The 22,072-nt window shown below is 37.8% G+C and overlaps 1 protein-coding gene and 1 long non-coding RNA gene across 2 annotated transcripts in view; both read left to right on the forward strand.

Moving 5' to 3' along the window:
- The window catches only part of LOC102978232 (ATP-binding cassette sub-family C member 4-like), a 128,083-nt gene that overhangs the window by 61,396 nt on the left and 44,615 nt on the right, over positions 1-22,072 (forward strand). Inside the window, 5 exon segments of the mRNA XM_055089379.1 lie at positions 167-322; positions 20,029-20,204; positions 20,638-20,651; positions 20,654-20,695; positions 20,698-20,738. Of these exon segments, the coding sequence (XP_054945354.1) occupies positions 167-322; positions 20,029-20,204; positions 20,638-20,651; positions 20,654-20,695; positions 20,698-20,738 (429 nt within the window).
- LOC102978033 (uncharacterized) lies at positions 58-18,309 on the forward strand. Its single transcript, XR_003682608.2, has 5 exons — positions 58-322; positions 8,263-8,436; positions 16,366-16,503; positions 17,106-17,142; positions 17,430-18,309. It is a non-coding gene; the product is annotated as an uncharacterized lncRNA (long non-coding RNA).

Here is a 22,072-nt window from a genome sequence, read left to right on the forward strand (position 1 = left end):
CCCCCCAACAATGAATTATCTAGCTCATAATGTCAACAGTGCCATGGTTGAGAAACTTATAGACTACTCTTTATATAGAACTTTAAAAATTCATCTTCAACAGCCAGGGTTTCTCCTAGGTTTGTTGCGTATTGTCAATTCTTAATCCCGATGGATCTCTTTACAGGTTGGCATTGTGGGAAGAACAGGAGCTGGAAAAAGTTCCCTCATCGCTGCCCTTTTTAGACTGTTAGAACCTGAAGGTGAAATTTCCATCGATGGGATCCTGACATCCATAATTGGATTTCACCATTTAAGGAAGGAAATGTCAGTTGTACCTCGGGTATGCACGTCAGAACATTCTCACATGTTCTTTTTATAAGGCACCTAAGTTTAATTGCTTTTAAGTTGATTAGTTTTTTCAAATTGCATGAAAGTGTTGATCCGTTTTCCCCCAATAGAGCATATTTTTAGCAGCAGGAGTTTTCAGCAGATACTTCCATCAGATACCAGGGTTGGTTTGTTAGTTCTTTCGTTTGTTTTGTGTGCCTGTGATTTAATCACTGACCCAGACAGATTTCTGGACTCACTTCCTCAGGTGCCACAATCTCATCCACTGATAACCACATAATACTGAGAACAAAACGATAAATGCTTAGCTTAGCGCTGGAGAGGTTCCTATTGAGAAACATGAATTTTAAGTGTCTTAAAGATGGAATTTTGCTGTAGGAAATAAAGCTACCTTTTCAAAGGTGATTATCTCCCTGAAAGGCTTTGTGAAACTGTGGAGCTTTGAGGATTACAGGGTGTATTGATGCTCTGGGGAACCTTTTAGAATTCAACCCTTAATAAATGATTAACCAGGCAGGCAGTACAGAATAACGAGGAAGAGCACAGGACACGGAGTCCCATCTCTGTGCACCTCAGTGTTCTCCCTCTTACGAGGCAGCTGACAGGACCAACTCATCGAGCTGCTGTGAGGACTGCGTAAGTCAGTGCATGTGGAGTGCTTCCCGTAGACCCCCTACACAGTTGCTGTGATGGTGGAGCGTTGAACTGACCTTCTCTCCCTGGGCTCTGATTCTGTTCTCTTTTGTTCTGCTTCTTAAAGATGTATGACTTTCAGGTATTGTTTTAGAGATTGGATTATATGCACAGTAGAAGCTTCTGCCATTCCTTATGGTTCACCCACCCAACATAATTCAGTGAATATTTACTGGGTAATTACTATCCTACAGGTATATACCCAAGGGCAACATAGGCCTTGTGCCTTCATCTTCCATCCTGCCCTCTACTTTGACAGCCTTGCTAATTTTGTTTTTTAATTTTGAGGTTTTTTAAAAAAAATTCTCTACAATTATCTGGCCATCAAGGGAAGCTCAGAAAAACACCCTCTTGAGATGAGAAACACAAAGAGGAGACGACACAAAAAGATCCAGGCAAATGTTCATCCTGGAATGTGGGTATAATGAGCTCTGTAATGCCTGTTTATTAGGAAGCATATAGAACATGGCACCCAAAGGAAGGAGAATGTGGACTTGTGTCTTATGACTGAGTACAGCAGTTGCTACCTACCCCTGGCCTCTAAAATACCTGGAATCACTCTAAGTATTTTTGAAATCAAGATATTCCTTCCAGACCACAATGAGATGCCACTTCACACCCCTTAAGATGTCTACTATCAAAAAAAAAAAAAGAGAAAATAACAAGCGTTGACTAGGATGTGGAGAAATTACAATCCTCGTGCATTGCTGGTAGGAGTATAAAATGGTGCAGCCGCTGTGGAAAACAAGATGGAGTTTCCTCAAAAAAGTTAAAAATCTAATTATTATATGATCCAGTAATTCTGCATAAGGTTATAAACCCCAGAGAATTGAAACCGGGTCTTGAAGAGCTCTCTGTACAAGCATGTTCATAGCAGCATTGTTCTCAATTGCAAAAAGGTGGAGGCACCCAAGGGTGCATCAACAGATGAATGGATAAACAAAATGTGGTACATATATATACAGTGCAGTATTATTCAGCCTTATAAAAGAAGGAAATTCAGACACATGCTACAGCACAGATGAACCTTGAGAACATTATGCTAAGTGAAATAAGCCAGTCGCAAAGGACAAATACGGTATGATTGTACTAATATGAGGTACCTAGAGTACTCAATTCATGGAGACAAGAAGTAGAATGGTGGCTGCCAGGATGGAGAAGTGGGGAGTTGTTGTTTAATAGGTACCGAGTTTCACTTTTGCAAGATGAAAGGAGTTCTGTGGCTGGATGGTGGTGATGGCTGTACAACAATGTGAATGTATTTAATACCACTGAACTGTACACTCAAAAATGGTTAAAGTGGTAAATTTTATGTGTATTTTACCACAATTAAAAAGAAATTTTTTAAGAGATCCCTTTCAGGAAAAAATGGGAAGAACTTTTCAGTACATATAATCCCTGTATTTAAAGATTCCCTCTGGCTATTAGATTCATGACTTAGTGATTATAGTAGAAAATAAATGAGTTTAGATTTCCAAGTTTTAAGTTTTGATTGTGCCCATTTCTGAAATGGCCAAATGAGACTGTTTTGCAGAAATAATGGGCATGTCTCTAAAGTCCTTTCACATTCTCGGATGAAAGGATCTGGAAGCGTGCCCTGCATTATCTTTAATGTTTCTTAATAAGAAAAGGCTGTATGTTTGTGTACGTAAAGAACTCTATAAATAAAGGTTGGATGATTCTTGGCTCTGCCAAAAATGTTTGGAAGCACATCTGAGCAAAGACTAAATATACCTTGACATCACCAGGTTTTGGTTCTGTTCCACCAGTTTCCACCCTACTTTTGAGCATGCTCTGTGTACACACTCCAGAGTGTGTTTATAAAACAGTGCTAAGCTTTGTATCCATGTAGATAATGATCACCAACCACTGTAAACACAGAACCTTTATTTTCCACTTTTTATGTGTTTGTCTCCAGGGCGCAGTATTGGTTGCTTAGAGGGAGAGAATCTGTAGACACTGTGCGGTGTGTAAAGGTTCCAGGAAATCATTCAGGAGGCAGCCAGGGATAGAATATTTAAGAGCGTAGACTGAGTGTCAATATGACCTACATCTTTATTCCTGTTCTGCCTCATACGAGTGTGTGACCTTGATGAAGTCACTTGGCTTCCAAGCTTCATAGTCCTCCTCATTCTTAAACCAGGTCTAGGAACTACTGCCACACAGATTTGCTGTGAAGATGTAAGTGGGTGTGAAAACATTTGTGGCCCATGCCTGGTTCTTGGGAACACTCAGTCGATAGGAACTATCATTGTTCTTAAGGATCAGGGCACTAAACTTTTAGGTATTATTTCTACTTATATAAAAGAGTAACACATTCAGGACTGACTTTGCTCTTTAATTTCTGTTAATGTTTTTGTGATCCTTGGTGATTTTCTTTATATTTATTGCTTATAATAAAAACCAAATTGTTTCCATCAGGATTGCAGCCTATATGGAAATTCAAATATGGGTAACGCTATGAAAAGTTGTATTCTTCAAATAACTCACACATGCTAAAGAGTATAAACATAAACCTATGTTTTTTAATATACAAAATTATCATTTCTAAAAAAAAAACCAAATTGTTTATATAAATTTAAAGAGTAAAGCAAAAAAAAAAAAAAACACAGTAGGAGTTTGGGGGAAAAGCATTAACAGAGAAATGTATCTAATATTTTCTACCAAGAACGAGGAGAGAATATCACTTTTTTGTATTCTTTTGATTTCTGGCTCCCCTCCCACCAGGTTCTTTCCAGACTACCACCCTGTACCCACCTGTACTTTCCAGTTCCCCACCAAGACCTCTGGCATTTTTTTCTCATCCCTCCCCACATTCTCGACTATATTCTTCCTCTCCTTGAAGAGAGGGCCTGTGTCTCTCATTTCTGTTGCTCTAGTGCTTGTTGCAGGCCCTGACAATTTACACAAGTATTAATAATAATTCCTAACAATCGCAGAATCCTTAACACGTTTTAACCTCTTTTCCTACCATCTGCCACTTAATCCTCACAATTCTCTCGTCATCCTTATCTGACAGATTTAAAAACCAAGGCATTGTGAGCTTACCCCACTTACCAAGTAAGTGGCAGAGCCAGGATTCAAATAGTGTGTGTGTGTGTGTGTGTGTGTGTGTGTGGGTTTTTTTTTAAATTGAAGTGTAGTTGATTTACAGTGTTTCAGGTGTATAGCAAAGTGATTTTATATATATAAAAGTTATATATACTTAAAATTTTCAGATTCTTTTATAATATAGGTTATTGCAATATATTGAATATAGTTCCATTTGCTACAAAGCAGGACCATGTTTATCTTTTTTATATACAGTAGTGTATATTTGTTAATCCCAAATTCCTAATTTATCCCTCCCTGTCACTTTCCCCTTTGGTAACAATTAGTTTGTTTTCTGTGTCTGTAAGTCTATTTCTGTTTTGTAACTAAGTTTATTTCTATCATTTTTTTAGATTCCACATATAAGAGATATGTGATATTTGTCTTTCTCTGTCTGACTTACTTCACTTAGTATGACAGTCTCTAGCTCCATCTGTGTTGCTGCAAATGGCATTATTTCATTCTCTGTTATGGCTGAGTAATATTCCTGTGTGTGTGTGTGTATGTGTACTGTTTCTATGTCTTCGCTATTGTAAGTAGTGCTGCTGTGGACATTGGGGTGCATGTATCTTTTTGAATTAGGGTTTTCATCTTTTCCGGATATATGACCAGGAATGGAATTTCTGGATCATATGTTAACTCTTTTTTTGGTTTTTTAGGGAACCTCCATACTGTTTTCCATAATAGCTGCACCAATTTACATTCCCACCAATGGTGTAGGAGGGCCCCTTTTTCTCCACACCATCTCCACCATTTATTTTTTGTAGACTTTTTAATGATGGACATTCTGTCTGGTGTGAGGTGATACCTCATTGTAATTTTGATTTGCATTTCTCTAATAATTAGTGACATTGAGCATCTTTTCATGTGCCTTTTGGCCATCTGTATGTCTTCTTTGGAGAAATGTCTGTTTAGATCTTATGCCTATTTTTTGATTGGGTTGTTTGGTTTTTTGATATTGAGCTGTATAAGTTGTTGTATATACAGAAATCTTTTGCATTTCTATACACTAACAACAAAATATCAGAAAGAGAAATTACGGAAACAATCCCATTTACCACTGCATCAAAAAAAAAAAAAAAAAAAAAGAAAACCTAGGAATAAACCCACTTAAGAAGGCAAAAGACCTGTACTCCAAAAACTAAGATTCTGATGAAAAAAATGGAAGACAACACAGATGGAAATGTGTACTGTGTTCTTGGATTGGAAGAATCAATATTGTTAAAATGACCATACTACCAGAGCAATCTACAGATTTAATGCAATCCCTATCAAATTACCAATGGCATTTTTCACAGAACTAGAACAAAATTTTTTTTAATTTGTATGGAAACAGAAAAGACCCTGAATAGTCAAAACAACCTTGAGAAAGAAGTAAGAAGCTGGAGGAATCACACTCCCTGACTTGAGGCTACACTAAAAAGCTACAGTAATGAAAACAGTATGGTACTGGCACAAAAATCAGACCCATAGATCAATGGAACAGAACAGAAAGCCCATAAATAAAACCACACACTTATGGTCAGTTAATCTAAGACAAAGGAGGCAAGAATATACAATGGAGAAAAGACAGTCTCTTCAATAAGTGGTACTGAGAAACCTGGACAGCTACACATAATGAAATTAGAACATTCTCTAACACCATATACAAAATAAACTCAAAATGAATTAAAGACTATTAAACACCCAGAGGAAAACATAGGCAGAACACTCTTTGACATAATTCGCAGCAATATTTTCTTGGATCTCTTAGAGTAATGGAAACAAGAACAAAAATAAACAGATGGGACCTAACTAAACTTAAAGGCTTTTGCACAGCAAGGGAAACCATGAACAAAATGAAAAGACAACCTACGGAATGGGAAAAAATATTTGCAAATGATGCAACCCACAAGGGATTAATTTCCAAAATATACAAACAGGATTCAAATTTAATTTATGGAGATTTCTGACTCCATAACCTGAGAAGCTAACCACTCTGCTAATGACTTCAACGCACTGTTGACCGCTGACACGATAGAACTGCTTCATATCGTGATTTCAAGTGTGTGTGCACGTGCGCACACACAGAGAGGAACAAAAATTTCACAAAACGATATTACTCTTGCTCTGTACTCTGATATTTTCTATTCTATCAGTCCTATTCTAGTTCATATAAAAGACAAAATGATGGTCGTGAGGTACAAAATGGACATCATGATCCATTGGGTGCACCTGCTGTTTGACAAACACCACCCCTCACTGTCCCCCTGTTGGGCTGGGCTCCTGGTCCATGTTAGCATCACACCAGGAGCTTCATTGTTGTTCTGGATTCTCATAGCAGCCCCACAGGGTTAGCCCTGTTTTCCAGTTAGGGAACTGAGTCTTGAGATTAATAACTTACCCTGAGTCAAATAGCAGTAGAATCAGAATTTAAAACTGTCTGACTCCAAATTTATTTCTTTTCAATAAATGTTTCTTGAACTTAATGATGTTCTCATCAGATATTTTCCCCATTTTTCCTACCACCCCATTCAAAATGATTCTCCAAACCATAACAAAAGTGAGTAGGTATAGAGCAAAGGTGGAAGATACTACTCCTAATGCTATGTCCCTCATTTGGAGAGTATCAGTTTAGAAATGTGTTATTCACTTATATGTCATGAGCTAATAAGTGTCAGGAGAAGATACTCAAAATCTTACCCTCCAGAGCCAAGAGTGCTTTCTCTTTACATTGTCTAGCTGGCTGCGGAGGTGGAGAAAGTCTGGTCGTTTGGTTACTTGAAGTTACTTATCTAAGTGCAGAAAGCTTACATCCCTCTTCTCCTAAAATGAGTAGGAAGCAGCGTTGCATGTGTCTCAACACCCTGATTTCGGGAACCTACGAAACTGCGAGCAAACTGCAGAGGGGGAGCCCAGTGCTGTTTCTTTGAGTTACCCCGCTTAGGTGGGCCAGGCCTCCATCATCTTCCCTGGCTCCCTGTGATCCTGGGAGTAGCAGCGAGCTTCCAGGATGTTCTCTCTCCCAGGCTTATCGCCGTCACTGTTGACCCCCCCATGAGCGTGTCGGAATTGGGGGAGATGTGATAGCAGCAAAGACCTACATAGGAACCAGAGGCAGGGGAGTGGTGACAATCATTCTTGGAGTCCTGAGGGGAACTTTCAAAAACAAGTACTGTATTTGTAAGAATGAACTCCTCAAACTGTGTTTAAAATTTCAGGAATAAGCAAAAAATGGAAGCACTTCCTAGGTAATATCCTTAAAACAGGTAGATGAAATGTATGCAGCATTTGTGCTCACCCTCTGAAGTAATTAAATATGTTCCCCAGAAAGAACACCAAGGTGAGATTATATTCAGGGAGTAGCTTGCTTATCTGAAAGGATCTGGAAAAATGGATTTCAAAACTTCTTTGGATGATCTCTACACCTAGAGCCCTTTATCCTATTGGCACAAAGAAAATGTTTTTAGTTGAAGAGGGCTTCCATGCAAATGCATTTATGACTGCAGCCCAAGGGTTGACACAGATCAGCAGCCATCATCGTTATCATGATTAAACAGATTCATTTTTTATATTTAAAAGTTTTCTTTTCTCAATCAAATCAACAGCTAGGTATTTTTTAATACAGTCCAGTCTGCTCTTTTGGTATTTCTGTCCTGTGCTCCGCAACGGGAGAGGCCACAGCGGTGAGAGGCCCGCGTACCGCAAAAAACCAAACCAAACCAAAACAAAACAAAACAAAAAAAACTTCTTTGGATGATCCTCTACACCTAGAGGCCCTTGGCACAAAGAAAATGTTGTCAGTTGAAGAGGGCTTCCATGCAAATTCAGTATATATGACTGCAGCCCAAGGGTTGACACAGATCAGCAGCCATCATCTTTATCATGATTAAACAGATTGATATTTTGTATTTAATAGGTTTTACTTTTTTTTTTTTTTTTTTTTTTCTCAACCACCGCGCCACCAGGGAAGCCCAATAGGTTTTACTTTAAATCAAAGCAAAAGCTAAGTATTTTTTAAAAATAACCCACTCTGCTCTTTTGGTATTTACATTCCCTGAGTTTTCTTCAGTAGGTTAAAGAAGGTGAACCACAGCTGTCTCCTTAAGACTTCTCCCTGGTTACCTGGTTTTCTTTCCCTTTTTTTCTTTTTGCAAACAAAACTGAAAGAGAGAAGAGGCGGATGTGCTCTTACTAGTAAAGAAATACAACTGGATTCTAGCCTAATGCAGTCGGCCCTTTGTCTCTGACACTGAAGTCTTCATTAAATCCCTTGGAACTGCTCCCTGGAGTCCCTGAAAGAGAACTTCATGGGAGTTGATGATTCCCTCATTCTTGAAACAGGTACACTAGTTGACCCTTCAATAAGGTCCTCCAATTAGAAATGAGAACATACCTCTTAGGAAACAGCAGCAGTAGCTGCTTTTGATGATAGATTTTAATAGAGGGCAGTTTCCCAGTTTGGCACTGAAATAGGGCAAAGTGTTGTATATTATCTGCTTAATTGGTAACCACTTGTACTGCTTTTGCCTTGATCCCAAGTTTTAAGCTTAGAAGGTTAGTGGGTAGGGTTTCTTTTTAAGATAATGAGGGTCTTGTCTTCCAGCAGAGTATGCAAAAGATCCAGTAAGACTACAGTTTTCAGTCTTGCAGCTGTGTTGAGGGATGATCAATTTACTACATTAAATGCTCTGATTCAGAGTGGCCATTTTTGGGTCACACGCCTAATATGAACTTGTGTTATGTTAGTAACAAAGGAAAAGATTACTACTGAATATGGCACAAAGGATTAAATTGGAGAAGTGTAAACTTTAAACCATGATGAAAACAGTTTTGAAGCTAGTGCTCCATTTAAAGTATTATATTGAATAAGAGTATTTGTTTTCCTGACTCTGCTGTGCCAGCTAACTCTTATTAAATGAGGTTTAATTGTGTACCTTCAGAAAAAAATACACATGGGCCAGTAAATTTAGTGTATATTTACATGAAGTTTGTGTGTCCTACCATAAATCGCTACACTGAAGTGTTCTGCCTGCACTTATTTATAAGATTAATTTATTAACTTCATTGCTTAGAGGTGGGTAATTTAAATAATCATATCTATCAGAAATGATCATTAATTTGCCCTTATCTGCTCTTGCAGTATGTGTCTACTGTGAGCACTTTTATTTGAAGATAATATAAGGGTCTCTTATTTGGCAAGTGATGAAGGTAGAATGAGTAGAAACCAAAATGAATACCATGCATAAAATACATTGACATATTTAAATGGACATTTTTCAGAAATTGCCTGCTGGCTTTAAAGAAAAGTATAGCTTCAATCAGTTGATGTTATAATAAATCATTCTTTTTTTTAAAATTGTAGTTGATTTACAAAATTGTGTTAATTTCTGCTGTACAGCAAAGTGATTCAGTCACACACACACACACACACACACACATTCTTTTTTATTTTCTTTTCCATTATGGTTTATCACAGGATATTGAATATAGTTCCCTGTGCTATACAGTAGCACCTTGTTGTTTATCCATTCTGTATATAATAGTTTGCATCTGCTAACCCCAAGCTCCCAATCCATCCCTCCCCCATCCCACCTTCCCCTTGGCAACTGCAAGTCTGTTCTCTATACCTCTGAGTCTGTTTCTGTTTCAGATAAGTTCATTTGTGTCATATTTTAGATTCCACATATAAGTGATATCATGTGGTATTTGTCTTTCTCTTTCTGACTTACTTCACTTAGTATGATAATCTCTAGGTCTATCCATGTTGCTGCAAATGGCATTATTTCATTCTTTTTTATGACTGAGTAGTATTCCATTGTATATATGTACCACATCTTTTTTTTCAGAAATTTATTTATTTTTAACATCTTTATTGGAGTATAATTGCTTTACAATGTTGTGTTAGTTTCTGCTGTGTAACAAAGTGAAGCAGCTTTACGTATACATATATCCCCATATCTCCTCCCTCTTGAGTCTCCCTCCCACCCCCTAGGTGGTCACAAAGCACCAGGCTGATCTCTGTGCTATGCAGCTGCTTCCCACTAGCTATCTATTTTACATTTTATGTACCACATCTTTATCTGTTCATCTGTCAGTGGACATTTAGGTTGTTTGCATGTCTTGGCTATTGTGAATAGTGCTGCTGTGAACATAGGGGGTGCATGTATCTTTTTCAATAATAGTTTTGTCTGGATATATGCCCAGAAGTGGAATTGGAACCTCCATACTGTTTTCCACAGTGGCTGCACCAACTTACATTCCCACCAACAGTGTAGGAGGGTTCCCTTTTCTCCACACCCTCTTCAGAATTTGTTATTTGTAGGCTTTTCAATGATGGCCATTCTGACTGGTGTGGGGTGGTACCTCTTTGTAGTTTTGCTTTGCGTCTCTCTAACAATTAGAGATGTTGAGCATCTTTTCATGTGCCTGTTGGTCATCTGTATGTCCTCTTTGGAAAAATGTCTATTTAGGTCTTCTGCCCAGTTTACAATTGGGTTGTTTGGTTTTTTGTTGTTGAGGAGTATGAGCTGTTTGTATATTTTGAAAATTAAGCCCTTGTCAGTCTCATCATTTGCAATTATTTTATCCCAGTACATAGGTTGCCTTTTTTGTTTTATGGTTTTCTTTGGTATACAAAAGCTTGTAACTTTGATTAGTCCTATTTGTTTATTTTTGCTTTTATTTCTATTGCCTTGGGAGACTAACCTAAAAAAACATTGGTACGATTTGTGTCAGAGAATGTTTTGCCTGTCTTCTCTTCTAGGAGCTTTATGGTGTCATGTCTTATGATTAAGTCTTTAAGCCATTTTGAGTTTACTTTTGTGTATGGTGTGAGGGTGTGTTCTAACTTCACTGATTTACATGCACTGTCCAACTTTCCCAGCACCACTTGCTAAAGAGACTGTCTTTTCTCCATTGTATAGTTTTGCCTCCTTCATCAAAGATCAGTTAACTGTAGGTGTGTGGGTTTATTTCTGGGCTCTCTATTCTGTTCCGTTTATCCATAGTCTGTTTTTATGCCAATACCATGCCATTTTGATTACTGTAGCTTTGTAGTATTGTCTGAAGTCTGGGAGGGTTATGCCTCCTGCTTTGTTCTTTTTCCTCAGGATTGCTTTGGCAATTCTGGGTCTTCTATGGTTCCATATAAATTTTAGGAGTATTGGTTCCAGTTCTGTGAAAAATGTCACGGGTAATTTGATAACAATTGCCTTAAATCTGTGGATTGCTTTGGGTAGTATAGTCATTTTAACAATATTAATTCTTCCAATCCAAGAGCTTGGGATAGCTTTCTATTTCCTTGAATCATCTTCAGTTTCCTTTATTAATGTTTTCTAGTTGTCAGCATAAAAGTCTTTCACCTCCTTAATCAGGTTTATTCCTAAGTATTTTAATTTTTTTTGGATATGATTTTAAAAGCGATTGTTTTTATACATTCCTTTTCTGATATTTCACTGTTAGTGTAAAGAAATGCAACCAATTTCTGTATGTTAATCTTGTGTCCTGCTACCTTGCTGAATTCATTTATCAGTTCTAGTAGTTTTTGTGTGGAGTCTTTAGGGTTTTCTCTATATAGTATCACGTCTTCTATATATAACGACAGCTTTACCACTTCTCTTCCAATTCAGATACCTTTAATTTCCTTTTCCTGTCTGATTCCTGTCTAAAAAATCATTATTTTCATTCAACTTTTTATTGAAATTTTACTGATTTTGAAATACATATTTGGCATATCATAACAAAGAGAAATATTCTTATTTACTAAACTGTGTTCTTCCACCAAATACTGCTAAATAAACATGTGAAATTGCCCAATATGTCCTTTTAGACTGACAGTATAGACTTAAGTGGGGACCCTTATTGCAGTGGGAAATCCTTAAACTTTTTTTTTTTTTCTTTTTATGACAATCAGAAGTGGTTTGATGATAATTAACAGAACCTCCTTAAGGCCTAAAGCGTGTCTCAGGGCTCTGAGTAAAGCTCAGAATGAAGCAGCTGCAGGCATTGGTCAGGGGCTCAGAAGTGAGGGACTCCTCTTTCTGCAAAGAATGCCACTTTCGTCCCCGTCGTTGGGGAGCTTCATCCCCTTTGAGGAGTTTCCTAAAGAGAAGGTGAGGGAGGTGACAATAGAGAGAGGCTTTGATTATGAAATAGGTGATTGAACTTTAAGTGGGTATCCCTGTTCTCTTGAGCGACAAAAACCACCCTTCCCAAACGTGCTGATACTGTGAGCCCATTCATTGCTCAAGAAGGTCTGTCTATCTTTTAAAAACAAAGAGATTTTTTTTGTGTGTGGATTAGCTCAGGTAATGCCTCTATAGAGTGTACTTTGAAAACCAGGTGGACACTTCAAACCTTAGACCTCTTACAGGATGTAAATTTGCTCTATGAGAGGGGCCTGAAGGAAAAAATGTGATGGGCAGAGAAACGTTCTTGTCATTATTATAAGCAAAGAGACCCTGTCTCACTTCTCCCAGTTGGGCTCAAAGCTGGTTGATTCACCTGGCCTCTTTCAGGCCCTTTATCTCCTCAAACACCAGTCCTTGAAGAGGCCCTCATTTGGGCCCCAGAATAGAATCCTGCCCATGGTTTAGAGCACTGGGGGGAAGGTGGAGGAGAGTCAGAGGAGAGGGAGGAATATTGGGGACCAGCCTCCCCTCGACTGGCCACGTCATTTGTGTAAACCTCATGGAAACAGCTAAAGGAAGCGAAGTTGCCTGCATGTTAGAATCCTAGAAGTAATAATTACAAGGAGTAAAAGAATTTTTATAAAAGTCTGAGTAAAATGATGGTTATTCCCCTGAAAAGGAATTCTTACCGTTGCTTACATGGTTGCTAAATCTTTGATCCTAAATTTGAGAGTTTTAAGGGAGACCTTAAATTTGGCTCCAGGGATTTTTCAGTTCAATTCAATAATCATTTTGAAATGTCATATGACCAGTGATTTTCAGTGCTTTGGAGGCATACTGTCCACTTAATCAACTTTGTGCAAATAAAGCTCCCTTTATAATGTCTTTTTAATTTTGGATTTTGCTTAGGGATACATCTTTTTTGGTGGCACACCATGTGTCTTCTGCATCCATTTCTCTCACCAGACTTAAAACTAAGACAATAGGGTAAGAAGGTACAAGAGGCTCTCTGAGTGTCATTCTTCATGGGCAGAGAAAAGAAATGTCTGCCTTCTTCATCTTTCTTCTCAGGCTTTTGTGAAGTGAGGAGGAATAGTCCAGCCCCAAGACCAGGCAGGATTTGAGGCTGGTGATTCCGAGCAGTTCCCGGGCATTTGTGGAAGAGTCAGATCTCCTCTTGTTCCCACATGTGTGCATCACATTGTTCTATGCCCATCACCGAAAGAAGCCAATTGGGCTCTTCTCTGCTGCCCATATTCTTGTGCCCTGGCTTACTAGAGCCTTCCAGAAGAAAACATAAATGACCTGCATAAGCTTATGTACAAGATTCTCTCTTGAAACCCAGAAAGGCATATATTTCCGGAGTAATTTCCTTGTGGTTCCTCTCAAAGCAGATGAATAGGAAAAGCTTTTTAAATTAAAATAATTTTATTATGGCTCACGTCACAGTGGGTTTCAGGTTATCCTGCCGTTGCAGTTAGTAATGATGTTCTGTGAGGCCTGTAATCCTGATGCACAGGTGAGATAACGTGGGGATCAGCTGATGCAGAATCAGAAGCCAAATCCTCATGAACAGAGGTGCCACGGGCCCCAGTAGCTGACATTCTCTTTGCACATATGGAGATGTTCCTTTCACACATGTGGAGAGATTCCCCATCCCAGAAGGCTGTTGTACCAATGGAGAAAATATCCTAGTTCATTCTTCAGTGCCAATGTGCAAAAATTTAAGAGTTTTGCTTTGAGGCACAAACCTCAACTAATCATGCTGTTGGTATTTCCCAGTATCACACCAAGATTAACAATCAGTTTATCTAGCTCTCTTGATGTAAAGTTCCTCAAATTAGTATATCCTCATTTTTGTTCTGAGCAGATACTACCTCTGGTCTTAGGGAATATCAACTAAGTGGAGACAATAATAGTTTTTCATTATTAACTGAAAGATAAATGAGATCATAACAACAAAATGCTATGAAGTTTCATAAGAAAGTGTCTATAAAGGTAAATTATATAATTGGAATGTGATGATAGTTATTTATTGGCGATCATGTCCTTTTAATGCCGCAGCATGAACGCAGGTAAGAGAACCCTGGAGCTTTTGCTTAGTTTTTATATGGATCGGTTCATTTCTAGAGGATTTTCTGTTATTTGTGTCATGTTTCCCTTTGGCCCACTTCTTTGAATTTCCTCACCCTTGCGTGAAAAGGATTTTGACTTGTTAAGTTGCTGGTGGTTTGTATATTTTGATACAGATTATTTTGTGTATCGGTCCTAGTTTTGCAAGTTGATTCTACTAATGACAGAAACTGTATCTAGACTTCTAAACCATAAACAGACTTCTAATTTCTCATAGGACCTAGCTCAGTCTTATTCTTTTTAAAAAGTAAGCACTTAATAAATAGGTACTAAATGTTTGATTGATCTCATTTCAGAGAAGTGTGGCTTATTTCTTTAAAAAAAATTTTTTTTTACACATATCCAAATGACTGATTGTTCACACTGTTGTTTTGAATTGGTGTTTGTCATTTAGTGTCACCCTTCCAGGGAAGCTCTGAAATCTGTAATATATAGATGAGCTTTGACTGTGAGCAAGCAGATTTGGAGGCCCGACCATTTCCTGCCGGGAATTCAGGTTTCTGAAGGCATGTCGGCACTGAGTCTTTACAAACTACCCCTCTTTCCAGCAACTGTGGGGATTTTTATTTTCCTAAATCAGGCTGATTGCTTCACCTTCTCCTACTTGAGAAGCAGTGGACCTCTGATTTCATTTAAGCTTGTGAGTCTTTCTACAGTGAAATTCTAGAAGAGAAGAGGTGGGGAGAGCAGTTAACCATTAAATATAAAGAAAGAAGGATGATTCACTGCTCTTGAACTCACAGAATAGATTTAATGTTGAAATTGTGACATCTTAAAAAAAAAAAACTGGAAGTACTGGTAAATTATTTTCCTATTTGTTTCCAAGCTCGAGATCTCTCTTAACAGAGTCTCAGGTAGTAAAATTACTCTAGAATTTTGGACAGAGAGGAAATGTTAATTGGGAGACAAATCCTGTAAAAAACTATCTTAGAACTTGGCCCTAACTTATACTTAATTCATCTGTAGGAGCCAAAATTTAGATAAAATTTAGTAGCCTCTCAATTCTAAAAATGATGAGGTGGTGGAAGTGGTGGACAACACTGAGATCTACCTTTATTTAAACTACATTGGGAACTTTCTGTAAAAAGAAATAAACATGAGTTTATTTCACAAAGTGAAGTGTGTGGTTTCCATGTATTGCTTCTGGAATTGACCCTATTACTTTACTGATATGTCTTAGAGTGAGAAATCATCCTATAATTTTGTTTCTCTAGGAATTGTTTCTTTATGACTTTTAAAAAGAAAACCTACCACATCTTTTATTGAAAAACATACAAATATGTCATAAAGAAATAATTCCCAGAGAAACAGAATGATGAGATGATTTCTCTAAGACGTACTACTAAAGCAATGAGGTCAATTTTTTTTTTTTAATGAGGTCAGTTTTTAAGTGAACTAAAAACTCCAGTCATCGGTTAATAAATGATGCCAAACTGGACATGTGAACCCAAACTCATAGAGTTGGCCTGCAAGTGAGTGAGAGGGCACCACCATGTTTTCCTCTTTAAGAACTTCAATTAAAAGAAAAAGATGCTTTTAAAAATTTTTTTCCAGGTCCTCTTAGTTCTGTCTCCTCCTTCTCCCTTGGTGGAGATGGACATTCAGAAGGGAGACAGTCCTAATAATGGTGCCCGTCTCATCTTGGTTACTTTTCAAAATATGCTGAAATATGCTTTTCTTATACTGAAGAATAGCCAGCTGACTGTAAACTGAAGAAAGTTCATCAGAAATTGGTGCCAATTAGGGCACCTAAAAAGCAAGGGCAGCTCTACAAATATAGCATAAGTACTGACTGAAGAAGATGAAGCACTTTATCACTCAAAGGTTAAAAGAGCACAGTAGATAAAACTCTGGAAATGAATCATCGATGTGCTGCTTCTGTTAAAAAACAAAAACAAAACAGCTTAGATACTGGGATTTACAATTGAGAGTGCTATGTCATGTCAAAACTGTGAAGAAATCATCCAGTTATGTTATGTTCTACACTGATACGTTGATCCTCTGTTAGGACACAAGTATGTCTCATCATACTGAAAACCAAGATGCAGAAATCTGGGTATCAGCAGCCTGTGCATCAGGAACCACGTGATTCAGTCCTGGCTTTGGCGACAGGTCCCATTTCCATTTCTCTGGGCCTTGTATTTAGGTGAGCAGTCTCTCCTTTTACTTCATTTACTGCTGGCTCTGCTCTACTAAAAGCTCTTCCCCATCTGTTGATTGCATTTCACTCTCTCTTTCCAGCCCACACCAGCCTTTCTTTTTCAAAAGAAGGTTCCATAAAATGTGGAAACCATCTGACATCTGTGTTAACTTCCTATGAGGGGCGTTGGCACCTGGTTGGTAGATACAGTACACGCAGTAGGTTACTTTGAAAATGTTTATGATGATAGAAATAAGGTGCCTTATAAGTTCAGTTTATTTATATATTTATTTATTTTTAAAATTTTATTTATTTTATTTTTGGCTGCATTGGGTCTTCGTTGCTGTGCCCGGGCTTTCTCTAGTTGCGGTGAGTGGGGGCCATTCTTCATTGCGGTGCGCGGGTTTCTCATTGCGGTTGCTTGTCTTGTTGCGGAGCATGGGCTCTGGGCACATGGGCTTCAGTAGCTGTGGCACGTGGGCTCAGTAGTTGTGGCTTGCGGGTTCTAGAGCGCAGGCTCAGTAGTTGTGGCGCATGGGCTTAGCTGTTCCACGGCATGTGGGATCTTCCCAGACCAGGGCTTGAACCCATGTCCCCTTCATTGGCAGGCAGATTCTTAACCACTGCACCACGAGGGCAGCCCCCGTAAGTTCAGTTTGTTATCTTTCAGTTTTGCTATAGTTTATTATTTTCCGAAGCTCAAAAATGATCTGAAGTATTCTATACTGAGATGTATAGTTTTTAATAGTATTATATGCTCCATTTTCCTTAAATTATAACTTTTTAAAGTGCTTTCCACAGTTTAAAGTATGATGTTACGATATCTTGGAGCCAGTTAATTGTTTAATAGTATATTCCTTTTACACTTATATTTAATAAGAAAATAGTGTTATATATAAATTATTTATATGCATTTATTTTCTAATTTATAGGAACAGACATGTCACAAGAAGAGATGAACTTGTGGCTTCATTCATACAGCCAACAAATATCTACTGAGAGCTTTCTAGACAGGCATTGTTTCAGATTCTGGGGTTATCACAATCATTAAGAGACAAAGTCTCTACCCTTTTGGAACTTAAATTCTCCTGGAGAAGATGGAAAACACGCCAATGCATATGTAACAAAGTCTCAGTGCTGGTACTTGCAAAGGAGAAAAATAAAGCAGCATATGAAGAGGGGCTAGCTGACAGTATTATTAATAATAGGCAATATCTGTTGATCTCTTTGTGTCAATCACTGTTGTAAATTCTACACATAATGACTCATTTTATACTCTGACAATGTTAGGAGGTAAACACCTTTATTATACTATATTATAGTCTTATTTAGAGTTTAGGAAGCTAAGATAAACTTCAGGAAGTTGCCCAATTGGCAGAGCCAGGAAAGACTTATGCCCAGGCCGTCTGGCTTCAAGGCTCCAATTTTTTTGTTTTAAAATTTTCAGATCATAAGAACATGGAAGGAGTAGTATGATGAACACATATGTACCTTCACCTTGATTCACCAGCTGTTAATATTTTTCCATATTTGCTTCCTCTCTTCCATATATTTTGCTGAACTGCTTGTAAGTTGTAGAAATGTTTATTAAAAGTTGCAATTCACCTTTAAATACATAAATATACACCTTGTAAGAACAAGGACATTCTCTCACATAACAAAACACAGTTTTCTAAATCAAGAAGTTTAATAGTAATATCACACTATTATCTGTTTTCAGGTTCTCCAGTTGTAACTCCTAGTTATTATTGTCTACTGCCTCTATTGTGTTTTTTCCATTCTAATACTAAATTATACTGGTTTGGCCAAAAAGTTCGTTCACTTTTAAGTAAAAATAAAAGACATTTTTCATTTTCATCAGGACCTTTATTGAACGATGTATTTGCTCACCGAATGAACTTTTTGATCAACCCAATAACTTGAATATATGATTATACTATCGAAAGCCTTCATATTCTTATCATTTTCATAACCATCCCTGATTCATAAATGAAGACAGAATCTCAGAAAACAGTATTTTCTGAAAAACACTGCTTCTCAGAACCCTTATTCCTCATGAGACAAATATGGACAACTGGAAGGAAAGTAAAAAATCAGATTAGTGATGAGATGCCATCCCAGTAAGGGGCAAGTGTAAAATTATTTCTTCAAAGTCAGGATGTCAGTCTTAAGAAACACTAACCCACTTGCACCACAATACAAATCTTACCGTTTAGATTTTTGTACTTCTCATGCAGTCACTAAATACAAATACCATATTTAATCCTAACTCTGAATTCCCCTTTCTTGGGATTGGACTTCATCAGGAGCACAGTTCGGGATCACATTCATAGAAGTGCTCCAGCATTTAGGATACCACGAAAATATTGCCCACTCACCCTTGGTGTTTTGTTATTTGACTCTATAATTCTGTGTCCCTGCTCATTGGCCATCACTCATCAATCTGTTGGTGTCTTAATTTGAAATGTATTTACTCTTTGTTCTTTAACTTCAAATATAGCCTGAGTTTGGTTCTTGTTCTATAGTACTTCTCCAAAATAAATATTTGTTGAATTGATCCCTACCACCCAATGTACTTTCAGATTAACTTCAGAAGTTAAAAGTTTGGTTTTATCTTATGATTACAGTTTTATGAAGATACATTAATATAAACACCACTTATATCCATAGTCTGGGGGAAATAAGATGTTATGTTGTATCCTGTTTTTCATGAATTTTCATTCACCGCAAGACATTTTTGACATTGAAGAAAATGCACTTAACTGGTCCAGTATTTATGAGATTAAACTTGGAAAAGAACCATTCCCAGAATAGGCTCCAGGATTACTAATGTATGAGGTGCAGTTTGCCATTGTTTGAATTCGTATTTTTTTAAACTTTTAGACCTTCCAAAATTGTAAAATGCTGATAAAATTATATTTTTAGAGAACCATACTTCCTGTAATATATATATATTTTTAAGTTTCCCTTTAATGTACCAACCCATATGCAAAATGTACTTTGGTAAACTTGACTCAACCATAAAATCCTTTTAACTTTTCCATTTAAACCACACTGGGAGAAATAGCTTCATTTTTTGAGAAACTTCCTTAACTAATCCTTAGGTGGGGTTTCTGGTAGATGTCATGTGGCAGGGAAGGGGGACACTGATATTTTTCTGTCCGGCCTGACTCTACATCTTTCTCAGTGAATGCTAATTGGAAATAGCTCTCCCCATCACGTGGCTGTACATGTAAGATACATAAGAAGTCATGAGGACTTCAAAGCTCTAATATCTAAGAGGATTGTCTGCTTCAGGTAGCAGTTTGTTTAGGAAAATGTTCTTTCTGTATCCACAGGTACAATTTAAGGAAGCCATCAAAGGTGTTCCTGGGGCTTCCCTGGTGGCACAGTGGTTGAGAGTCCACCTGCCGATGCAGGGGAAGCGGGTTCGTGCCCCGGTCCGGGAAGATCCCACATGCCGCGGAGCCTGCGCGTCCGGAGCCTGTGCTCTGCAACAGGAGAGGCCACAAGTGAGAGGCCCGCGTACCGCAAAAAAAAAAAAAAAAAAAAAAAAGGTGTTCCGAAGGTAAAATGGATACTGAATTAGCAGGATCAGGATCGAACTTCAGTGCTGGACAGAGACAACTGGTGTGTCTTGCTAGGGCTATTCTCAGGAAAAATCAGATATTGATTATTGACAAAGCCACATCAAATGTGGACCCAAGGTATGGAGCTGAGGTCCATGAAACCTGGTATCCAAAATTTAAGTGTTGTAAATGGAAAACATTTAGTGATGCTGAGAAATGTTTCTAAGTGTTCTCTTTGCCCAAAAGATATCTCTTGTTAACATTCATTGCAGAAAACAAAAGAAGAACCAAAACATGTTATATAGTGTTAATGTTGTTACTAGGTATCCTATGAGAACTAGATTCCTAAATCCAGCTCCTGATAGTTTGAAGCAATTTTGAGGGAAGACTATTTTCCATTGTTTTATAAAAAACAGTAAATTTCTAAGACTTTTTATACTTAGTTTTTTTAGGAACAAGATTATGTCTTAAAGTATTGATTTTAAAAACATTATAAAATATCATGATATTTTAAAGTCTTAAGTCTACTTTTCCTGTCTATACTGAACTAAATCAACTTCTGTGATTCCAGAACTGATGAGTTAATACCAAAAAAATCCATGAGAAATTTGTTCAGTGCACTGTGCTAACCATCACAGATTGACCACCATTATTGACAGCGACAGGATAATGGTAAGACCTTCACCTGTGGAATTTCAGTTGTTTCCATTTATGTTCAACTTTTCAACACATCCCTCCTTGTAAAACTTGATAGGAAGGAACCTCCAATAATTTAATTTTCTCTTAGTTTCTCCTCTCATTCCTGACAATAACTCAAGTATTTAACTATACTTTCAGAATGTGCTATTAAATAATATATCCAGTAATTTCATATTTTCATATTAACACATTATTGACTGGGGGATTTTTGCAGAAACTAATGCCTGTGGCTGGCGGTTTGTTATGTAAGTGAATATTGAAATGTCTCTGGTCAATAATGTTCAGGTAACAAAAGACATATTATACGTCTCTGGTCAATAATGAGTTAAAAGTTTATTAAATTGTCATTTTTTTAAGATGGCCAAGCATGAAAATATTCCAAATCCAAGTTATGGCTTCATATTTCAGAGAGGTAGAAGATGGTCACCTTGGCTGTGTCACAATTGTTTCAGCATTTTTGGATTCCCTTAATCAAAAAATTAGCCTTTCATTTAGACTGCCACAAGGCTGTGGGCTAAGGTTGCAGAATTTCTCAGCTGTTGCGGTCAGAGGGGAGTCCATGATAAGAAAGGGCCTAGTGAGAAAAACAAAGTATTTCAACAGAAAGGATTTAATATAGGAAATTTGTTACACAGGAATTGGAGGGCTAGAAAAATGAAACACTGGGGCAATAGTTTTAGGAAGCAGCTACTGTGTCCTAGGACAGATCTCCAGAACTAAGAACTCAGAAGAGAGGCTCTAAAGAGTCAGTGCTCAGACCTCCGAGGAGAGGTCACTGCCTAGTTGCTGGCCATATTTGTGAGGGAGCACAATGAGGCTACTTCTCCATGTGCTGATAGAAGCTGGGAGCTGGAGTCAGGTCCCACTGCTGAGATGATGCTGCAGGAGCAGCAGAAACGAGGTAGACCATTAGCTCTGATTCCCACCTTCAGTCTCCCTCTAGTGCCCCCTACTGACAAAACCTAACAAAGGCCAGCTGGCCAAAGGTCTTCTGAAATGAGATTTGCAGAGACCCAGCCTTTGCATCACAGATGAGAGTACAGAAAGAAAAGTGGATCAGGGGCTGAGATACTGCATATAAACAACTAGTAAGTCTAACACAGTAAATCTGGACTCTGCACACATAGCTTGGGCCTCTGGATATCTGTCTAGTATCTTCCTTCCAGGTTTGATTGGCTTTTTCTTCCTTAGTAATTTAATATTTCCTTCCTTTCTCCCTCTATTGCTTTTCTCTCTCATTTTCATCTTCTCTCTTTCTTGTTCTTTCCCTGCTGAGTTTCAGTAAATGTTAGGGTGTGGCTTTATAA

This window comes from Physeter macrocephalus, chromosome 13, assembly GCF_002837175.3.
Source record: "Physeter macrocephalus isolate SW-GA chromosome 13, ASM283717v5, whole genome shotgun sequence".
Taxonomy (NCBI): domain Eukaryota; kingdom Metazoa; phylum Chordata; class Mammalia; order Artiodactyla; family Physeteridae; genus Physeter; species Physeter macrocephalus.